The sequence below is a fragment of the Pseudopodoces humilis genome, chromosome 6 (genome assembly GCF_049639895.1).
Source record: "Pseudopodoces humilis isolate 2021_Gansu_Grassland_sample_001 chromosome 6, ASM4963989v1, whole genome shotgun sequence".
Taxonomy (NCBI): domain Eukaryota; kingdom Metazoa; phylum Chordata; class Aves; order Passeriformes; family Paridae; genus Pseudopodoces; species Pseudopodoces humilis.
In genome coordinates this window covers 18,337,434-18,360,595 of record NC_142205.1, presented here as the reverse complement: position 1 = coordinate 18,360,595, position 23,162 = coordinate 18,337,434, and the positions used below count along the sequence as shown (strand labels likewise).

Genomic DNA, 23,162 nt, shown 5'->3' with positions numbered 1-23,162 from the left:
TGTTGTAAGATCAAGAGATACGAATGCTAACCATCAAGTACAGGAGGTTTAGAATAATTTGTTGCTGCTATGGGCTTTTGATGTTTTTGGAAGTATTTAAACCAAAGAAGAATTGTGTTGGAAATGTAAAAGAATAGTATCTTTTGTCAAGTCAAGCTCAGAAAGGTACTCAAATTAGTATTAAAATCAAGTCTCTCTCATCAACTTTTATCTCAATATTTGTGTATGTGTGTTATTCCTGAGTATGGTAGACACCATAATATGTGTTCCAATGGACACCAACCTCCTGTTGCTATTCCTTTTTTAGCTCCTTCAGTTTGCATAGTTTTTACAGTATCACAGAATCACAGAATATTCTGAGTGGGAAGGGACCCATAAGGATCATTGAGTCCAACTCTTTAAGTGAATGGCCCATAAAAGGAATCATATCCACAAGCTTGGCATTATTAGCACCATGTTCTAACAGATATGTATTTTGTGGAGTGGGAAATAAGGCAGAGAGGAAGGCTGTCGCTCTGATGAGATTGCCTATTGTAGAAAGCCGAAATACTGAGTTGCATACTGTTTTGTGGGGTTTTAGGGTTTTATTTGTTCAGGGTGTATATCTTGGTGCTTAGATGTGTTTATCGGTGTTCAACATCACTGCACATCTCACTTGCAATGTCTCTTGTCGGATACAAGAAGATAAAGAGCATTTTATTGCAGTTATGGAAAGCCGTTTAAGTTACATGTTCCCTAGGAATACAAAACAGATCTAGTCGTCTAGAGCTACACATCTGCTCACAATGATATCTAGATTTTTCATCCAAAAAGTTCCCTCATTCAGTTACATCTTCCAGTAACTGCGCTTAATAAAGTCAAGGACTTGAAGTAAGCAGCACTTCTGTGCATAATTGCATTCCACTAACAACCCTTGAGCTTGTTTGCACCTCTAAGGAGGCAGGGAGCTGGGGGAAAAATAGCATTTGATCACACATTTCATCAAAAAATAAAAAAATCTTCATCTCTAGGAACAAGGAAGTAGTATAGGACTTAGTTCTGACTTTTCCTAATATTTACACCTTTACAGGTCTTACTGGCTTGATGCTTTTTCAGTGTAGCTCTCAAGGAGTGTCAACATATTCTTAAGAAATAAAAAGCAAAATAGTTTATCATTGGGGACTTTTACTGATCCCCATATTGGATTCTGGGCAAGGTCTAGTTCTCCAGGTGCACAGCACATAATTTCTGTGATTAGCAATGTAGTAATGACTAGGCCGAACTTTTTTAATATTTTGAAAAACACAGTGAAAAAGCCATTAATCCAAGATAGGTATCCAAGATAAATTTTATTTCAATTTGTTTAATCTTAGCAAAGTTAAAGACATACCTCATTTTGAGCAAACCTGATGACGATCTTCCCTGATAATCCTAACTAGCAATTCTGAATATTTTAGACCAGAGAGTCTGGTGGAGCTGCTGTGCTGGTGACCTGCCCTCAGAGCTGAGCAATCCCCACTATCCTTGGCAGTGCATCAAGCTGGATGCTGACTGCAGGGCAGAAAGAAAAGAAGCTGAAGCCTTAGAGACAAGAACTTCAGCATAGTAGATAGTCCTATTTTATGTCCAGGTGCTCACTCTCAAAATATATATAATGTAGATACGTATTTATTTATTATTAATTTAATGTATTTTGCTCTCTGCGGAGAGCAAAAGCTGAGAAAATTCAGCCTGCTGGTCCTGTTGCTCTGATTTCCAAGTCCATCTTCAGGATAGGCGTATGTCAAAAATGAAACGCTTCATGACTATTAATTCAGTCTCAGGAAACCTTTGTTGTTATTTTGTCCTTCAGGGACCTGCATGACAGGTAACAAAATTAGATAACTTTTTAAGAAGATGCAGAAACATGAGGCTGTGGCAATCCTAGCAAACAATGATACACAATGAATATATGCCAGTACATTTTCATGTACACTCCCTAGGCCTGATCCTAGGAGCACGTTTAAATAGTGTGACGTGTAAGTCACTATCTTAGACCGGATTCCACTTGCATAAGGGCTGAAGGATACGCCCTGTAAATACAGTTTGTTTGTAGAAGTATGTGTAACTTCGAGGACTTGGTATAGGGAAGTTGTTACCATTAAAGTCTTGATGGTGGCTCTCCAGTAATCCGTGTCTACTTGCTGGGTAAAAGAAACCTCATATTTTGAAGTTAAAGTATGGTATATAAATGTGATTGTGCAGTGTTCTGTTATTACTGTGAGTATATGAGTAATCACATAAACTTTGATTCTCTGGTTAACATGTTTGTGTTTTGGATTTTCTTTCAGAATTTTGTGCTGTCCTTTGGAAAGGAGACGTTACGGACAACGGCAGTTACTCCACAGTTCCAGAAAAATATGGATTATGTAGATTTTATCTATTTAAACATTTTAGAAAAGAAAGTTCTTAACAATTCTGAGGTGTCAGTTCAGTATTTATGTTCTAAGCCTTGTATTGTCAATTTGGAAGCAGTAGCCTCCTCCGAGTTCAAGACTGGTGTACCAGTATATAGAAGGAGATGGAAGGATGAGAAGAACCTTTATGTTAGCAGAACTCGACAAGTACACTTGAAATTTCCAAGCATCATGGTTTACAGAGATGATTATATCATCAGAAACTCAATAATAGTGCACAGTGTGATACTGTATGCATGGATTATTCACAAATCAGCTAGCAACTATGATGATGAGCAGAATGAAGACTACCAGGCTGCAGTTGCCAAGAATTACACATTTTTAGAGGCAGTTCCGCCTTTTGAACGGCCATATAAAGACCACAAAGTTTGTCTTCAGTGGGGTGCTGACTACTTATGGATGCTTCAGGCCAATAGGATACCTCAGTGCCCTCATGAAAGTGGTAGGTGCAATGTCACTTTTTTCCCCCAAGGAAACAAATAACACCTCTGGTATGCTGTTAAAAAGGGCCTACTGGTAATAAATAGTAAATGTTACATATAGTGGTTTACTTGGGAGGCATTGTTGAATATGTAATCTCCATGACTGTGAGGTTAGAGTTGCAAGTTGCTGAAGCCATCTTGCTCTTCAAGTTGTTTCATCACAGCCAGCCTGGAGGTTGGTAGCAGCCTGGCCCTCTGTTTTCTAGGCATATTCAAACAATTTTAGTCAAAACCCACCAGAGTCAGTGGACATCATACCTTTATCTTCAGAGAGGGTTGTTCAGTCCCTTATTGCTTTCCTTCAGAATCAGTTCTGCGGTTCGTGCACACATAATTCTCACACAAGTAGTCTCTTTCTACTTAAGATGATGGCCTCGCACTCAGAAACATATTTTCAAGTCTTTGTAGTGAGCTAAACTTTACAGCACCTCTTTTTTTTTTTTTCCTAGAATCATTATGAACAAGCGAAAGTAGTAGTTTAAAAAGTAGTAGTTTTAAATAAAAAATCATGTCTTGCCAACTGTATAGATTACTGAAACAACTTTGCATTCTAGATTTTTTGAGTTCTTTTTTTTCTGCCTGCCTATCTCTAGCTTTACACTTGCTGACAATTCTTTTGCTCTCAATGCATGGTCAAAGCAGAACCTAGAAGGAAATAGAACATTTGTTTCTAAATGGTTCTCTCCAAGATAATCCCATAATGATATTTGTGTCATTTATTTTCACTATTGGCATGTAAAGGCTCTGAAGAAGAACAGGGAACATTTCACTTCCTTTAAGGGCTTTCTGAAGTACTTGTTGGAGACAGCATGTGATATCTGACAACACTATGAAGCATCTTATTGTCTATATTATATATTTCTATTACAGATTAAATCACTTTAATAGACAGTAGGAAGAAATAATACTCAAATTTTGTTTCTTAAAATAATACTGTAATGAATTGCTCAGGGTTTGGTTTATTTTGTTGTTTCTTTGATGGTTTTTTGTTTGGTATTTGGGTTTCTCTAAGCAAGCTGATGATATATCACGGTCTTGAAGATTTTTCTCCTGCTTCTTAGGAGGGGCAGCTAAATTAGTTTTATATCAGGATTATCTATATTAGTTAAGAACAGAATTGGTATCTGTGCATATGTGTAATACAGAGAGGCACAAGTGGAGACATGTCCAAGAGATGTGGAGAAATATCACTTAGGCATAACCAAAGATAGGATGAGATTTAAGTGAATGACATAAATTAAGACTTCTTGTTTACTAGCTGATTCTTTAAGTATCTTAAATTTAAATGTCTGTTCTTTCCCTGCTTCTAATACCATCTGGAAACAGGCTCAATTTCACTTTTTGTGGGTTATTTGGTCCAAGACTGTAATGTATTTAACAGCAGCAGGTGAACTTGTGTTTAAGGACTTACTGAGTATTTGTGTTAACTTTTAATCTTTTGTGTGATTTAAATGTTTATCTGTAGGAATGTGAGCTAATTAATTAGTTTCTATGTCTGTCAGATTAAAAGACTGTATTTTGCAGATGGTGTCCAGGTTCTTGAATTTATATATGCTTCCAGTGGGGAAAAAACAGGAATTGTGAAGAAATTTGAACAGTTTGAAAACAGAGAACTTGAGACAGTCAGACAACATCAGATTGATTATCCCATGTAAGTATAGGCAAGTAACTGAACAGGGCTGTATTTTTTTTTTTTGAAGGCTATAGAATATACTTAAACTCTTGGGCTGTACCACAAATTAAAGGAATACTGCCTACAAATTTGAGAAGAGATATAAAAGGAGCCTAGTTAGCAGTTCCATCTGATTCCAGTTCTGCTTAAGCTGAACCTCAGGAATACAGTATGATACAGTATGTATGTTAGTGCAGTGCTGTGTTAGAGATGCCACTAGAAGGTGTAAGTGAATGGGTTAGGTACAGTTAGGAGGGTGAGGTAGCTGTTACCTGCTGTCATGATCAGACTGCTGTCTCATAACGAGCTAGCCTGGTTTTCTGCATTGCAAACAGATCTGCATTTCCAGCATTGTTTGCAGACCAAGAGCAGAGTAGGATTTCCTGCAAGAGCAAGCAGCATGAAGCAGCTTTATCACTAAAAAATCACACTCTAGTTTATTTTGCATCTTACAAGCCCTTAGTGATAGAATCCTCTGCCTAGATAAGTCTTCCAGCTTGAGCTCAGTCAATTTCCTTTACCACTGCTGTATAAACTCTCCTATTTAGACAGGAGTACAGCTCCTTAGCCCCTTCACACTGCTCAGTTACAGAGGAATCACTCTTGTAAGGTCATCATGCTCTGCTCTGGTCCCCCTTCCCAAAACTGTCACAACTCTCCAGTCATATTTTGCAACTTCACGGGAAAAGAGATATATAAATATACCTCCCTTCCACCAGATGCTCTCACCCTGGCAACATTATTACAGAAGTAGGAAATGATTGCAGGAACTGGAACTTGACTGTTGGTTTGCATTTGGCCTGTGGCCCCAAGAAGAGTGCCAGGAAGATTTGCCAGAGAGCACAGGTTGCATGCAAATTACTAGCTCTCAAACCATAACTGAAGCCATAATACAGAGCAGTTTTTAACTCCTGGTTTCTTCTGAATGGGTGACAGCAGAGCAACAGCTCTTGGCTCACCAACACAGTTGCATTCTGCTTCTGGCACTGAGGCACTCAAACTCTGGTTTAGAGTATATGGCATGAATTTATGCATATTTTTATCTGCTCCACATAGTTCCTTGCCTTCAGGTGATGTCTTCAATGTGCTTTGTGGTTGTGTGACAGCCTCGGGTAGTTCTGTTAGGAGGAGGGAGAGTTCTTCTCTTCAGCTCTTTTTCTGTTCTGTGTATGTGAGCAATGGTTCCCCACTGTACAAAAGGTCAACAGAAGTAGATGGATCTAACTGAGATTACTTTTTTGGCTTCTCTCAGGGATTTGTAAAGAAAGAGAGCCCAAGATACATAACTGTGGTTTGAGGTGGCTACCACTGGAGAGCCTGCAGCAAGGACAGGGTGGGTCTGTAAGGAACTGCTCATGCTGTTTGGCATTCTGCAGCAATGGGGATATGAAATGAGTCAGCATTGTCCCAAACTCTGTCCCAAGAAATGTGTCCAGAACAAACATGGTCTCAGACCGGCAATCAAGGATTAAATGGAGACTGAGGCATTTGAGTTTGCTGTATTGGCAGAGATGAAAGTTGAAAAGAGCAATATATAAGCATGAACACATGAGCAGTTATTTTTAGAAGCACAGTGTTGGCCTGTAGGTCCTAACAGTCAATATACAAGTGATTGTAATTTACAAACCTTTCTACTCATGTACCATCTCTGGAGAGAATGGTGTTATTAGCTGTTTAAGGCATATTTTCCATTAGGGAAAACCTAATCATCCTTGCATTTTTTTTTTAAAGCAGGAGAGCAGGTGAAACCTACAGTGGTTTCATTTAGGAAAAGATGCAATGTACTTATGTTAACCAATTTTTTGAGAGAGAGGCAAGGCAAGCTGACCTAATCCTAAAGTATTATAAACAAATATTGACCATTTTTATTAATTATAGAAATGCAAAAACGATCTCTTTCTAAAAGTCACTAAGAAGAGTGAACTATTTCATCAGATATAATAATTGTAATGTTTTGCTAAATTGTACATTGGAGGTACAATTTTCAAAGTTATTCAACATTGACCTAGCTGCTGTGGCAATGTTACAGGTATAAGTGATCAAATTTCTGTTAAGAGCACGGAAGCAGATTTAGTCTGGCACAGAGGAACTCCTTAAAATTAGATATTGTGGTATAAATTCTGCTTTTAGTGCCTCAGCCAAGTTAGAACAGAGATTTCTAAGTACATAGTGCTGCTGGTGTTTGTTTTTTTTTATTTTGCACGGTTCCATAGATAGAGCTTCCATCTTTATTTATCCTGTGATAGTTCTGTGACAGCTATTCATACCTATCTGTACTGTCCAGAGGATGGATTCATTTTTAACTGCTTCTCCCAAGCATATTTTCACAGTTCACTTTTAGTATAGAAGATAGAGCTTATAGTTTTTACTGGCTTCAACAGTCAAGATGACAAGACCATGCACCTGGGATTTGGTACTTTAGTCTGTATGTAGGAGCTTGGCTCCAGTTTGTCTCAGTTGTGTTTTCAGTTCCTTGGTGATGTAGGATCTGGAAGTAGCTCTGACTTGGCATTCTGGAATTGATTCAGATAATGCTTCCTTATTCTCTTCTCCTGTTGTTACCACAAAAGTCTGCGGTTAGAGATCAAAAGATCCAAGAGTCTTAATTGTGGTTTTTCTGAAGGTTTTTACTGCAGAGGATGTGTTCTGTTCTGAAGATTACATGTGTGATGCAGGTTTGCTAAATTAAAGTGAAATGCATGCTTTTCAAAATTATATATATAGAGAGCTTTCTCATCAGGAGTTGATTTTTTGTTTATTTTTGCTTGTACAGGTTCACTGTTTCAATCTGGCTATATCTACTAAATCACTGTGAAGAGGATCTGTGTGGTATACTCTATTTTATTGATTCAAAAGAAATGTATGGTACTCCTGCTGTATTTCTAAATGAGGAAGGTAAGGAATATTATTGATGGCTTTCAGAAGAGGTCTAATACAGTCTTCATTGATCTGTGCCTAGGAATAACATTTATAAAATGTTATCAGACCTATTTTGTGAAATTGATCCATTGCAAAATGCTTCTTTTTGGCTGTAGTGTCTCAGTAGGAAAGCAGCTACTAAATTAACAGGAGAAAAGTGAGTAGTTGCATAGCATCCAGTCTTGGCTAACTTCAGGAAATGTCTGCTTTGTCAGGAGAACAGCCTGAATCTTGCAGCCAGGAACATACACTGAGACTAAATGGTCTTACCTCAATGAGCAAGCTTTCTTTATTACTGAAGTGTTATTTTAAATTTATCTTAATTCCTATATATATACAACATGAAAATTTTTGATAATTTGAAGTAGCCTCAGAAAAAGTCAGTCATTCAATGTCTTGCCTTCATTGCAATGTTCAAGAACCAGTCTATTTCCCTGATCCAGAAGAAAGTTAAGAGGCTCTAAAGCACTGTCTTAGTCTTGTAACACTTGCAGCAGGGGTCTGTTCTTGTCAGAAGAGGGCTGGGAGCTGGCTGACAGGATCACAGAGGAAATGAGCGTGCAGAGTTTTAAAAGTGCACACCTGGCATTCTCATAATACATTTTTTTTCCTCCTTTGCAAGTTTGACAACTGACTTCTTCTCTGTTATTTTTGTCATTTTCATTTTCTCTGTCATGTAGCCAATTTCAATAATTAATTTTTCCATTATAAACTGGATGCTTTTCTTTGAAGAACAAAAAATATGGAAGTTATCAGCTTAATACAAGATTTGCGTGGCAAGGCTTTAGGGCCAGTTTTATTCTCAGTGTTAGACTAGATTATCATAAGAGCCTGTTCTGGTCCTAAAAGCTCAGACCATGAGTGTAGCTTCTGCAGGTCCAAGAAGTGGAGGGTGGAGTCATCTTGTACTTGACCATTGCAGTCATGTACCACCAATTGAGTGCTGAGTGGATGTCATTGTTTACTGATCCCTTCTGCTGTTTACTGCAAGTCACACTGCCTTCTGATATTTGAGATCAACTGTGACAGCCTCCCTGTTTGTCTTAGGTTTAGTCTATTTAGTCTAACCCTGGTTTTCAGTCTGGTTTCATGTGGGAGCCTGAGCATCAGCATCTGAGATGTGTAACTGAAATGTGGAGCACTGTCTGTGGAATGGTCTGAGAGCTGATGTTTGGCCTGGTGAGGGCCCAGATTTTTGTTGTTAGTGATGAAGAGGACAGAATTGCTGTGAACAACATGTTAGTAAACCCATTCTTAATGTTTCTATGGTGTTTAGTTCCTTTTTCTTCCTTTATTTCTTCCTTCTTTCCTTCAGGTTATGTGCATATTCAGATGCATCTCATGAGAGGGGATGACCTTGCAGTGAAAACTAGCTTCAGCCTTCCTCTGAAGCAGTGGTTTCGACTGGATCTCTCTTTTAAGGGTGGACAGGTATTCTTGCTACCTTGAATTACAGGATCAAGGCTGAAATCTGTATAATTTGATTATGGCTCTGACAAACTCCTTAATAGCTGAGGCTGAGAGAAATATTGTAAATTGTACATGCTCTCATAGCAAAAGAATGAAAAATCTAACACTAGAAGTTGTGTGGGGGTGTTCAGACCATCCAGCTTTGGGAAATCAACTTCGATTGATTGAGTTGGACTGAGTGCACCCTCAGCAAGTTTTCTAATGACACCAAGCTGTGTGGTGTAGTTGAGATGCTGGAGGGGATGGATGCTATCCAGATGGACCTGGACAGGCTTGAGAGGTGGGCCTATGTGAACCTTGTGATGTTCAACAAGTCCAAGTGCGAAGTGTTGTACCTGGGTCAGGGGAATCCCAAGCACAAACACGGGCTGGGCAGAGAGTAGGTTGAGAACAGCCCTGGGGAGAGGGACTTTGGGCTGTGGATCAACAAGAATCATTGAATCATTAAGGCTGAAAAAGACCTCAAAGATTATCAAGTCTAACCTTTGACCAAACACCACCATCAATTAATACGACAGCACTGAGTGCCGCATCCACTTGTTTCCTGAACGCTTCCAGGGATGGTGACTCCACAATTAACGTGGGCAGCCTGTTCCAGTGCTTGACAACCCTTTCAGTGAAGAAATATTTCCTAACTTCCAATTTAAAGCTCCCCTGGAGTAACTGGATACTGTAATAGATGTACCCTATAGAATTTCTTTTATTGTAATTAATATTTTGTGCTCTTTTAGATCGAAGTAAGCAGTGTTGGGAAGAATTTGAAAAGATATCATCATCAATCTTTTACGTAAGCAGCATTTTCCCCTTTGTGGAGTAATATGTGTGTGTATGTTCAGATACAGAGAATGGGAGAAGAACAGCACAAGTTTGTAACTGAGATTCTAATTGATTTTGAAAATGTCTGTGGTCTTTTTCTACTTTGCTTTCAAAACCAGTTTTTTTAATTAAATGTAAGCTTTACTGTGCTTACATTAAGCACAAGCTGACTATTTTTGTTAATGCTGTGAGTTAACGTGGTGCATGATCTAGTACTAGAGTCTGATAACCCTCACTAAAAACTGATTGGCAGGTCAGTGGCATTAAGATCAGTCTTCAAATGAACTTTTGGCCTTACAGAAGTCTAGTTTTACTGTTGCTGTGAGGGGTAGTATTTCAACAAGGAAATGTTTACTTGCTTTGCTTAGTTAGAGAGCAAAATTGCTACCAAAAGTATTCATGCTCTGTCCTTTATTCTAAGCAAGTGAATATTTTTTAAATGGATTTTTAGTTAATTTCTTGCACTATAATTTAAGATGGACTCTTTCTTGTACAAATAATTTAAAAAATGTCACTGTTAATACATGAACAACGTAACAGTGAACTGCATGGCTGACTTTGGGAGTTTTCCTTCTCTGCTAATGCTTTAAATCCAGAAATTGATAAGTTGCAGATGATAACTCCAGGAGACGGATAAGTTAAATTTTCATATGCTGATTTTAGAAAAGTGAAAGAGAAAGGTGAAACTGAAAAAAATTGAGGTTGACTAATGATAGATAAAATATCAAAACATACTTACAGGTCAGAAAAATAAAACACCCTGCTGGTTTAATATTTTTGTAGACAAGGGATTTGTTATATTTACTCCATAATTTATCACACTAAATTGCAGAGTAGATTTTGAGAATGATCAAATAACAAAAGAAAAAGATACTTGAAATAAGCTTAAGACTGTCAGTTGCAAAAATTCTGAGAAATACTAATTTCTCTTTCTTCTTTCACAGTACCTCTAGATAGTCAGCTTACTTCTCTTTCATGTTCTCAAGTTTTAGGGAAGATTTCTATTATGATGACACTGCTGGATACTTCGTTCTTGGAGGGAGTGGGTATGTAAATGGTATTGAAGCATTCTTTGGACCCGTGAAGTACTATCGCCTCAATGTGCTGGAAACAGAACAGGTAAGCAAAAGCACTACTTGGAAATGCTGAAATATTAGCAGCCAACTCTGACTATATTTCATTTTTTGGATGGAGCGCTTATCAAGTGATAAACTAGCTTTGAAGCACAATAGTATCTGGGAACATATGTCATACATGATAATTTTCTGTTGAAATCTAGAAATATTAGTCACCATTTCAAATGCTAAAAGATAATACTTTGGGAAATGAGTGTGTAAAGCAGTGTTTGTAAACCTATAATAAGGACATATTTTCATTATTGCTTTTTTCCCAGAATTTCTGATGATACAGTGTTGAATACATTTGATTAATCTATGGTTTTGATAAAACTGATGGTAAAAGTTACATGGGTTTGGTCAGTTTTGGAAATTCATTTGTGATTTTTCAATTATGCTGACCATTTAAATAGACAGTGGTCTACTGTGGCCAGCATCAGGTTGTCTGACACACTAATATGATGTGCCAGATAAGTTGATTGTATTGAACAAACTGTTTCCTTTTGTTATTTGTGTACAATGCATCTTTCTAGTTGAGCATACACAACAACAGATATTGGGACTTCCATTTATCCATCATTTGCCTTTTTACAGATTTCTAATCCTCTTCATGACAAAGACACAGTGGAACAAATTGAACTTTACTACGAGAGATGTATGGAAATTCAAGAAATAGTTTATGATTACAGATACATTGTAAGGCAAGGCGAAAAAACACACAGCAGCTGTAAGTGTTGGTCTATGACATGAATTTTAAACTGACATCTTTGGAGACCTGTTTTCTTTCCTTTAACAATCTGGATATTGATCATCAATGTAAAATTAAATTCAGCCGTAACAAGAAAAAAATGCAATTTGAAGAGTTTTGTCTCATTAATGGTAGCTAGAACTGGGGTTTCATCTCTGGAAATACTTCTGTGTTATGGAATAAAAACTTAAATTATCTTGATATGGCTTCTTTAATAATCCAGGTGCGTAAGGGGACAAAGAAATACTCTCCAGCTTTCATGTACACTATGCAATTGCCTTTCTTCCATTTCATTTTCAAGATGACCCTAAAGGAAAATGGGTGGATTTTGCTAGAATGTTTCTGCCACAGTTGCCTAACATTCAGTAATTAACAGGTTTCTACCAAAGAGTCCACTTTGGTGAAAGGAGAATGACATAGCTTAAATGTGTGCTGAAAACTAGCTTGTGTTTCTAATTTGAATTCAATTGAATGCATTGTGACCAGAGTATGGAAGAAGAAATCTAAATGTATTTAAGTGGCCTGTGCTAGCTGGATGAGTTTTTAGCTTCTTGTTAAGGGTGTGCTCATCTTGTCTGTAAATTTTTAGTTTACTAGAAATTTCTTCTTTTCTGTCAGAAAAATGGTCCTGTTTTCAAGACGAAAAAGTCAGCTTTCATGTCTTAAATATGTCATTTTCTGTAGGTTACTATGAAAACTATTATTTGGAGTTGATCCACAAGTATGGAGAAAAATCTAAATGTGATGCTTTCATGTGGGGAAAAGAGCTAAGGGAAAAGTACCACACTTTGTTCCAACTGTTACAAGAGATGGATTTCAGTAGTCCAGATGGTAATAGTGTTTCTTTTTTCAAATTGTTCTGAAATAACTCAACAATATTTATTGCTTAGTTTAGTATCATTTGACCATTTTTTTCATATTAGCTAACGTAATAAAGGAGTGTTATGTGGCATATATGTTGCAATATGCTGCAGATGATAGTATGGCTTATTAGGTAGAAGGAATTATAGAAATAACCTTATGTTTTTAGTCGTTAGTTACTTTGAGATGGTCTTTTGGATTTTTATTCACCCTGCATATTCATTAATACCTTGTGTCTCTAGGAATTTAATCTGCATTGAAAATACCATTCAGCTTGAGAAATAACAGAATCTATTGTTCTGTCTGTTACTCAGTTTCTGGGGAAGTTGGTTCCTAATTTTAACTCTTGCAATAACTGTGTGTCCTATATTTTATTTTTAGTGTTAGGAGATGGAAGTGATACAGTTGTAGAAGTTGGCCGGAGGATATTTGAGAAGGTTGTAAAAGGTCTCTCCAATGCCAATGGCCTCAGCAGTTTGGGATCTTCTGTCCCTCTCCTGGTGGATTCCAGTTGTTGTGGATACCATAAGGCTTCCTATTTCCTTGCAGTTATATTTGAAACAGGGTTTGGTGTGTCTGTGGATCGTATAAAGGTATTATATTTAACATGTTCTGTTATGTCTGTGGAATTAATTACCTTTAAAGACAGTTAAGAAATGGGATGATCCATTGAATTAAAGAAAGTGAAATGGCCCTCAGATCCAGGTGGTGGTTGCAGGGATTCTCCAATAAAGCTACTAATAAATACCTTGATGGCAGTGATATCTTTATGAAGGCCTGATGGTGGGACTCTTGATCCTGCTCAAGCAGAACAATGAAATGAGTGATATAGTAAAGATGGTAGTAAAGTGAACAGCATAAAGTACTGCTTTGCCTAGTCACTGTGGAGCCAGGATGAGTAAGAGCTCTTGAGTGATCCACAGTCATTTGAAGACAGGTAGGAAAAATGTCTTGGTCAGGCAGATCTAAAGTGGAAAGGTTGCATAGCACAGTCAGGAAAGAAGTCTGATTTTAGAGTGTGCAAAAATGTGACACTGAGTATATTATGGTCAAATGAGCAAGGGTAACCAAAGTAGAGCAGTTTTCTTTTGTAAAAAAGTGACTGTGCTTCAACTGAGCAGCTGCAGAGTTTGAGAACTCCTGACCTCTTAGTCAGGTTGCAAATAACTGAAATGTTTCAATGTGTTCTAGGTCAAATAAAGGGAAGGTGTTTATATGTCTGGGGAAGAAGGCAACACTAAAATTAGCAACAGATATTTAATTGTGATATAATAGTATAATAGAAAACACTCATAAAGAATAGCAGCTCTGTCTGTTGTGGTTACAGACCTTAAGTCAGAAGAACCCCTGACAAGCTAATCAGAGACAAAGCTCACCTGCAATTCTTCAAAATCAAGAAACCTTAGATAGGAACCTTTATTATACCCTAATTATAGAGTATATAGTTCTTATTATGAAGGCTAAGTAATTTCATCATTGGATCTGCTTCAGGTAGTGTAGGAAACAATTCAATGCCCAGCACAGGCGGGACTCCACTGGTTTTCTTACTGTGCAGGTGAAAAATAATAGTAGTGCTGAAAATGTTTTTTGGCACATGTGTAGTGCATAGACCAATTACCATGTACCTCAAGGAAATTTGTGCTGAAACCTTATCAGCCATAGATTCCATCCAGCTAGTCCTGTCAGATCCCTAGGGTAAGATTCTCAAATACTGTTAGCTGCCATATGTTTCCACAGAATTCAGTGTGAAAACTCTAGCTGGCATCAGTGGGACTATTTAAGTCACTGCTGAGTATAAAAAGCATCAGAGTGTAAATAATACTGTAGTAAAATGACATTAAAAATTGCTGCACACTTAGAGATGACAGAATAAACGCAATATTTGAAAAGTATTTAGAGCCTAGTTTTTCTTTCAAGTGTTTCTGTGCAAACATAAGACATTTTGACCACTTTATGGCTGTGTTTGCTTCTGTAACTGTGTTTACATGATACAGCTATTATATCAGCTACCAGTATGAACATTCTGTTTCCTGTAAATCTTCTGCAAAGTGCTTAACTTGTGAGATGTGCAGCAACTTTACGCTTGTTTATGTTGATTTTTGCCAGGGACTGCTGTACAGTTTGGTTGGTGCTCAGGGGAATGAGAGACTTTCTGTGATGAATCTTGGCTATAAACATTACCAAGGCATTAATAACTATCCACTTGATTTGGAGCTGTCATATGCTTATTATAGCAATATTGCAATAAAGACATCCCTGGATCAACACAACATAAAAGGGGAACAGGTAAAAGAGTTTTAAGTGTATCTGAATTTGTTTTCTGTCCAAGTTATTTTTCATATCCATATTTATGGGGCCAGAAGATTTTTGTCTTGATTTACAAATATTTGCTTATCTGATTCGTGTCCCTCCCTTTGGCAGGCATGTTGGACTAAAAAAGTCTTTAAAAGTCCCTTCCAGCCCAAATCATTCTATGATCCAATGATTGTTACAAAATCCCCCAAATTATATGTGGGTATTATTACTGTGTTTCTTAGGAAGGGGGAATGAAAATCAAAATCAGTCTCAAGTCCTCAGAATTGTCCACAAGCCTGTCTCTAATAGAAGTCCAAGCCTTATTCTTGGCCCCTAAATCCTCACTCAGATTTTTAATTATTAATATAATTGGATGTGTTTATTAAGCAGCTGATCTGCTATTTCAACAGACATCATAAAGTTCCTGCAGAAGATGAATTGTCCTCTCCATACTTAAACCTTTTCTATAATCAAATGTAATGACTTAGTTATTAAATAGTTATCTGATAAAGTTACAATAAAATTATTTTAGAATAAGCTCCTAAACAGGAAGTAACACAACTTTTTTTGTAAAGAATAGGCATTTGTAAATGCAAATGTAAAATTTGCATTTTAATTTGCAAATAAAGAATTTGCAAAGTAGGTTAGTGCTAGAATCCTGACTTATCAGAAAGCATGATTATTGTACAAAAAAATAGAGAGATTTTAATTGCTGAAGCGCTAAAAATGGGCAGACTTACCTAGGTAAGAGTGCTGTGGGTCAGGTCTTTATCAAGCTTTCTGCCAGCCCTTTTTTAATATTTTGAAAGAAATTTCTATAGAAATTTTTAAGCCTTGAAAGACTCAAAACCCCTTTTGTAATTTTTAAGTGCATTTAAAACCCATTTTTAAGTGCATTAGAAGATGGTTTTCAGGGTTTTTTCAGTTGTTGGTGTCTTGACATCTTTCCAGTGTAGAATGGACTTGCAGTTTTGGAACAAAGTAGTAAATGTTTTTTGTAGTGGATATAACAATAGTTCTTAATGCACTGGGCATCAGAAGAGTGATGAGAATGTTAAAATCCAGAACTGATGGTGAATTTTTAGGGATGAGCAGGAAATGGACAGCATTTTCATTCTGATTGCAGATGTAGAAATACTTTGTGAAATTCATGTGGAAGTTAATTTTTTTCTGCTCACCTGCTCTTCAGGCATTTGTTGAAACTATAAGACTGATGGATGATGAACTGCTAAAAGCTCAAACAAAAGAAAATGGTGATGTCTTTATGTGGTTAAAACATGAAGCAACAAGAGGAAATGCTGCTGCACAGGTATAAAGTAATAAATTTCCCCATTTTTGGTTTTAAATACACTCAGGAATGTACCTGAGTACATTAGTATTAATACCTAGACGACGTAGGAAAACTGCAGAGGAGAGTGGACAGACATTTTCTCCTTCCACCCAGAACTGCTTCCTTTTTTCCAAGCCTGGACTATTTCTCATGCTCCTGTTCAGTAATAGCCAGTAACCATGCAAAGACCATAACAAGGATGCAAGGCAGAAGGGAATAGTTTTCAAGTGTTGGCAACCTCTGTCTCTAATCCTTTTCCCTGGCTTTGTATTTGACATGTTGCAATTACTGCTGCTGCTCTGAGACCAGTAGTAATATATTGTAATACCAAGCCATTTATATGCACCAAATCTGTCTATCCCTTATCTCTGCACTTAAATCAGTCTAGACTTCTATGATGCTGACAGCTGTAGAAATAAGCCTGCTGTAGAGTTAGGATCAGTACATTCCACCACTGAAAAGCTCTCTGAATATTCCTGTTAAACAGTTGTTTTCAAACTGTTGAGGGTGGATACTTGTTTATTCTCACATCTGAAATGCATCTAAGCCTGAAAAAGTCAGCTCCTGCAATTCCAGTTTCAATATTAGCATTTATAGCATTACTGCTTAAGTTGTTTTCTTTTAGCAACGTTTGGCTCAGATGCTGTTTTGGGGTCAACAAGGAGTGGCAAAAAATCCTGAAGCCGCAATTGAATGGTATGCAAAGGGTGCAATAGAAACAGAAGATCCAGTGTTAATATATGATTACGCCATTGTGTTGTTTAAGGTAAGTCATATTTCATGTTTTCACTTCAAAATAATTGTTCTTATAACATGATGTTTCTAAGTTATCTGCAGTGACACAGGGTAAGAGTGTATACAAGTGCTTTTAGATTTACTCTGAAAAGCAATCAATAGGTACGAAGCTAATATTGTACCAAAAAGGCACAAAAGTTTTAAAAAGAGCAAGTTAGAAACAGTCTAATTACTTTCTTCCTAGCCATATTCAGAATCAAAATATCACCCAAATTGTGGATCCAGATTTTTCCTAGTGTCTTGTCACCTCAAGAATCCAACCAGCTAGTAGGCATAGGCTTTGGTGTAGAGATGTAGATAAAAGTTTGATCCTTTTGTAGAACAGAACCCTTTATTAGCATGGCTTTTTAAGTTCGAATTAAATTATTGCTGCGTGCAGTTAGTTTTTCCCTGCTAGAAGCAGTAGACAGAAGATGTTAAACTGAGGCATGACCTCACCTGAGTCAAATAAGGTGTATCAGCGAAGTGATGTCACCCATAAGACGTTCATGCACTAAAGCTTCGAAATACTGGTGAGGAACTGTTAGGTCTTCATCTCATTCCTTTGACATTTTCTCTAGAAAATGCTTGCTTAAGTGTTGCTTGTGTTAATTTTGAGCACACATAATCTGTTTTACCTGTGTCTAGAATTATTTTATGTGGACATCATAAGCATGACATCTGTGTATTTCCTCTAGAGACACTAATATCTTTTTTCAGGAGAGCTGAGAGCTCTTACTCACTGCCAAACTGTGCATAACCTATGCCCCTTTGAATGCTATTCATTCTTCTTTAGTTGCTCAAAATTAAATATAAATTAAAAATATCTAATAATATAATATATAAATATATCTATCTAAAATAATATAAGTATATATATTATATATATAATATATTAAATATAAATTTAAAAATATCTGTAATATTATTTACTCATAAAAATCACTTGAATATACTGATGAGATAATTGTTTCTAGACTGAATCGCTGAGATTTTGTAAAGCTGTGAAGGATGGATGAACACAAAACTGCTTGTTTTGTTATAACTGTTTACAGCTGAATGACATTAGATAATAGTATAAATATTAAAAGGCATTTTGGATGTGTATAAGTGAATTTTTATCACCCTGCATTTGTAAACAATGATTGTTTCACATATCCGTTTCCTAGGGTCAAGGTGTGAAAAAGAATATAAAACTTGCATTGGAATTGATGAAGAAAGCAGCAGCCAAGGTAAAATACAATAAATAATTTATTGTAGTAGTTCTGTACTAGGTGCTAATAACAATGAACTCTGACTTATATAAAATGCCTGTTGCCATAATTCTGTGTCAATACTGCTTGCTTCTTCCAGTGTCATCACCGTGAGCGGTGAAAGCCTTGTTTTCCCAAGTTGGGAGACTAGACCACTCAAAATCAGCCAAAATTTCTGTGAAGGAATTCTCTCTACTTACATCTTTTGGAACTTGGTGTTACTTAAGTGAGTTACAAAGTGAATATTTGATCCAGGAGTATGTTTTTGCCTCATATTCCTGAGCATTAATGGAGAAGACCTGGATGTCCCAAAGTCTCCTGGTTTCTTTTCCATAGTAGGGAGAAACATTGACAGGCACCACAGAGCAGAGGAGCGAGCCTCACTCCCATTTAATGTTCTAAGACAGCCAGGTTACCCAGGCCATGATCTGGTCCTTAGAATAAAAATGAAAGAGTATCTAGACCTTGAACACATTCCTAGCTCTGAGAACCAGAATGAGTTAAATTACTGATTATGACAGTAGGATTTCACTACTATCAGTAGGATTTCTGACTGCTGTCAGAAAAGATTTGTGCCAGTTCTGTGATTCCTTTGAAACAGGAGAGACTATCTGTTCTACTGTCTGTTTGGGAAAGGCTTAAATAAACTGAGAGACTTCTATGATGTGATCAAAATTCCCTTGATTCAGGATCTGAGGAACAGCTTCCTGGAAGACTCCTAGAGACGTCAATTTCCTTACTCTCCTTGAACTCAGATACTTGGATTCTTATGTTCAAATGCATATTTTCTATACAAAAACAACATCATAATTATTGAAAAGTTTAACTTCTTTTGCATTTTAATGTGCAAGTTAGTAACATTGCTGGCATACTTACAGCCCCATATGATCCACCAGTTTATGCAAGGAAGCGGTGACTCATTGCAACAAAAATAAAAACTGTCTCAAGATTTTCTCCTCTTGAGCCAAGATGTAAAGATGCAAAGTATAACAAGTATGCTATTTTTTATGCATATTATATTTTTTATGCTTTTGCAAGATGCAAAGAGTAACAAGTAGCAATATCTTAAGCAGATCTGAAATGTATTTTGAAGGCAGCATTACAAAGTAATTCTGTGTTCATTGCTTTCTATTTATTCTCAAGGAAATGTTCTAGTTTAAAAGAAGTGGGATTTTTGATTGCTAATCCTCTCAACCGGTTTCTGGGAGTTCACAAGAATAAGTGTCTTGTTTGGCTTTGAAGAGGAGAAAGGGGAAAAATACTCAAAATTTGTTCTTGTCAACAAATGAAAGTCAGCACATGGCTGAGACTCTGTAGAATATAAGATGGCTCTGAAGTCTTATTCCTCACTCTATATATGAGGCCACAGATGAAAGTAGTGGGGAAAAAAGGCTTTATAACCCCTATTCCCAGAAGTAACAAAAAGCAGAATTAAATGTATGACCTGAGACTGCTCTTTTCCCTAAGGGCTTGCCCCAGGCAGTGAATGGATTAGGATGGTATTTCCACAATTTTAAAAGAGACTATAGAAAAGCAGCTGAACACTGGTTAATTGCTGAAGAACTGGGAAATCCAGATGCATCATACAACCTCGGTGTCCTGTATTTGGATGGGATTTACCCAGGAGTACCTGGTAGAAATCAAGTGAGTAAATATTTAATGGAACTATTTCTTACATTAGGGCCCAATTCAGAAGTTTTTGCCCCATTCTCGATATTGCTCTGATCACCCTAAGTTGGATTTTGTCACCTTTTATCATAAAGAAGGATTTTACTGGGGGATTCAGTCAGGTTGCTTAGGGAGAGAGATGTTGCTCAAATATCTCAGTCAAAATTATATGCATGTGTTTGTATTCTTTTGATTTAGAAACAAACCAGGTGCAGGTTTTACTCCTTCCAGTGACAGCAGCCAGGAAGGATAGTGTGTGATCTCACATCATGTGACCTTTTGGGTTCTCAGTTTTGAATTGAAAAGTTTATAGGGAAGGGATTCCACAATAACTGAAGGCAGCAGAACCTTGTCCCTGAACTCATGAACTCATAGCTATGCTGTGTTCACATAGCTTCTGTGAGCCTCAGAACTGCAGTGAGAGGCCTCCAATCCAGACTTGAAAATTTAACTGTTTGATACAGTCCTGGTATACAGCAGTATTTTATTTTGTTTTTCTGTGACAGAACCCATTAACATATGTGCAAAATAGATTTTCCCTTAATAGGAATGGTCTACTTAATTTATATTTCTTTTAATTAACTAGGTAGTATATGAACAGCAGCAAAAGTATAGTGAGGTAGACTGTAATAAATGCCAGCAGACCTCATACTTTGAGCTAAAACATGCTTTCAGTGTGGCCTTTGAGTTCTGAGATCTGGATATACTCCAGACAATGAGCATTTCTGCTGCCAACAGCAGCAGTGCTCAACAACATGTGCATCTGGCAAACACATTTTCCTTCCCCAAGGACCAAAATACACATTTCAGAGTGAACTGATTATAAGAGAACACCTAAAAGTGTCCAGGTGTCTTTATTCATCAAAGCAAATGGCAAGAAGGACTGTGTAGTCCATGCTCACTAACAGAAAACATATATTGGTGGTTAAAAATTTCCTGAAATCAATTATTTCAGGTTGTATGCTGGTTTGGTTTACTTTACAGATTACTGTTCCTGAGGGTAAAATGCGGAGTCACACAGCCTTCCCACTTCTGTAGCTCTGTCCCTGCTTACTCAATCTGTCTTATCTTTTATAAACCAATTTCAAAGATTTGAGCACTGTGGTTGTGGTCTGCTGAACATACAGAGAATTGCTCCTGGTCCACAGCCTTCATTTGGCATCACAAGTCCAAAAGTTCTGTTCTCCAGGATGCCTTAATAATCTTCCTACTAGTGAATAACTAATTTTATTTTTGTCATATGCTTGTTATATGCTAAGATTTTTGTGTTAGTGAGTGTTAGGTAAACATTTAGACACTTCTGTTTGATATTCCATATATTACCCTAATATATGTTCTTCAAAACTTTTTCTAAAGCCTATTAAAAATTTAGAAGAAAGAATTCATTTCATCTAAATACATTAAAAGTAGTTTAACTATCTTATCCTCATTATCCAGCTACCTATTTTTGTTCCTTTGATGAAATGAGTCCTGAGGAAGAAATCTCAATAAAGATTAATAATGCAGAGTTGCTAATTGTGTCTTGTTTCTTCACAGACAGTTGCTGCACGCTATTTCTATAAAGCTGCCCAAGGAGGACATATAGAGGGGACTTTGAGATGCTCTCTGTATTACATCACAGGAAATATGGAAGACTTCCCTAGAGATCCAGAAAAAGCTGTAATGTAAGTAAGGAGACCATTTATTAAAGGAGAATATATTCCCAATGTGGTTATTTTGCTTACTGGTGATTTTTAAGTCTGTGTCCTAGACACCTTGTACTTCACAGTGCTTACCTTCATGGCAAAAGGTTCTGCAGCAATATTTGATCTGTATGAGTATGTGTATTATTTAGATGACCAGTAGGTTTTAAGAGATAATTGAGTACTTCTAGTATTTTTTTTTTCCAGAACAACTCTGAGAGATTGTTGAAAAGTTGTATCTAACAAAGCCTCGCATTATTTTTGTTTTTTTTCAAGAATTATTGGTGATGTGGTAGAATTGGCATTTTGCATCAAAAAATAGGCATATAATTCTTGATAGCATCAAGAATTTATGTTTGTTTTTTTAAAAAAACATTGCTGAGAAAAAAAACACAGGCTGTTTCTAATACACTCATAGAGATGAATGGACTTCATGTTCTCAGTCAATTACAGTTACAGGATTGATGTAGTGACTACTGTTAAGTCCCATAGTTTGTCTTACAGAAGAAGTCAGATGGTGATCCCATAACCTTTTGTGCTTTTTGAGTCTGTGTGAGTTGGAATAACATTAGTGAAGCATGACCGTTCATTTTTTGTTTCTTCTATTCCACAGCTGGGCAAAACACATTGCAGAGAAGAATGGCTACTTAGGTCATGTAATCAGAAAAGCTCTCAATGCATATCTGGAACTTTCATGGTATGTTTCTTCTGTTCTCTTTATTTGCTATTTTTCACTTACGTATAGCAAGATAAAATAGTTTATAATGGACCATCTCCTCAAAGGAAAAAAAAGTAATAGCACTACAAAAATCAGTTGCAAAACATACATTGACATAAAGGGAAGGAGGAGTTGATCTGAAATACAACTCAACAATTCTGACAGAATCAAGTGAAAACCAAGGAGATTTTAGTGTGAAATAGTTGTATCAACTGTGGTTCTCATCCCATAATATTTGCGTAATGTGCAGTGGATTAACCAGAGGAACACCTTTTGCTTTTACAGTTCTCTCTGTTACAAATCTTGTATTTTACCTTCTCTCTTTTGTATATTTCTGTGTCATGAAAAGACCGGCTGCTGGATTAGATTTGTTGTTTTTTCTGTGTATGGTTAATACTGTCTTTTGTGTAAATATAATAGGGGGCTGTAATATCCAATGAGCCAGCCTAGAGGTTTCAAAATAGTGTCCAGGTTAACGGTCCATCTTAGCAAGGCATGAGCATCAGATATTGTGTGTACAAACATCAGACTGTCATACGTGATTAAAACAATGGCTCATTTAGTCCTGCAGCTTTCCCCTGTAAGTACTGAGTTAGTGTTTCTTGTTTTCTACAAGAAACTGTCAGTGGACTGTTCTGGAGTAACTCATACCTAGAAGTGTCTTTTTACTGAGTCTGTTACAGACATTTCTTTTTTGACTTGAGCCCACTTTCGAACACTGAAAAACTGTTGATATTTTTGTAGCAGCTGTTGTGCAAGCCTGTGGCTCTGCCCAGTTCATCCTGCAGTCCACAGGCAGATGACAGAGCATTTAGATTTTGGAAAGTCTGGGCTCAGCAGCTGGGGGGGGGAAATCTCCTGGAGTCCTACTTGAGATGCCTGGGTGTAAATTGCATAGGTATAAATTGTTGCACTGCTAATCCA

General features: G+C 36.9%; 1 protein-coding gene across 2 annotated transcripts in view; it reads left to right on the top strand.

Moving 5' to 3' along the window:
* Positions 1-23,162, top strand: part of SEL1L3 (SEL1L family member 3) — a 34,499-nt gene that overhangs the window by 2,283 nt on the left and 9,054 nt on the right. For both annotated transcript variants that reach the window (XM_014262751.2, XM_005517792.3), the window contains exons 2-17: positions 2,310-2,877; positions 4,442-4,568; positions 7,363-7,484; positions 8,824-8,939; positions 9,710-9,765; positions 10,781-10,913; positions 11,504-11,636; positions 12,342-12,488; positions 12,900-13,111; positions 14,625-14,804; positions 16,003-16,122; positions 16,769-16,909; positions 18,087-18,149; positions 19,638-19,814; positions 21,375-21,502; positions 22,134-22,217. In XM_014262751.2, the coding sequence (XP_014118226.2) occupies positions 2,310-2,877; positions 4,442-4,568; positions 7,363-7,484; positions 8,824-8,939; positions 9,710-9,765; positions 10,781-10,913; positions 11,504-11,636; positions 12,342-12,488; positions 12,900-13,111; positions 14,625-14,804; positions 16,003-16,122; positions 16,769-16,909; positions 18,087-18,149; positions 19,638-19,814; positions 21,375-21,502; positions 22,134-22,217 (2,507 nt within the window). The remainder of the gene's footprint in view (positions 1-2,309; positions 2,878-4,441; positions 4,569-7,362; positions 7,485-8,823; positions 8,940-9,709; positions 9,766-10,780; positions 10,914-11,503; positions 11,637-12,341; positions 12,489-12,899; positions 13,112-14,624; positions 14,805-16,002; positions 16,123-16,768; positions 16,910-18,086; positions 18,150-19,637; positions 19,815-21,374; positions 21,503-22,133; positions 22,218-23,162) is intronic.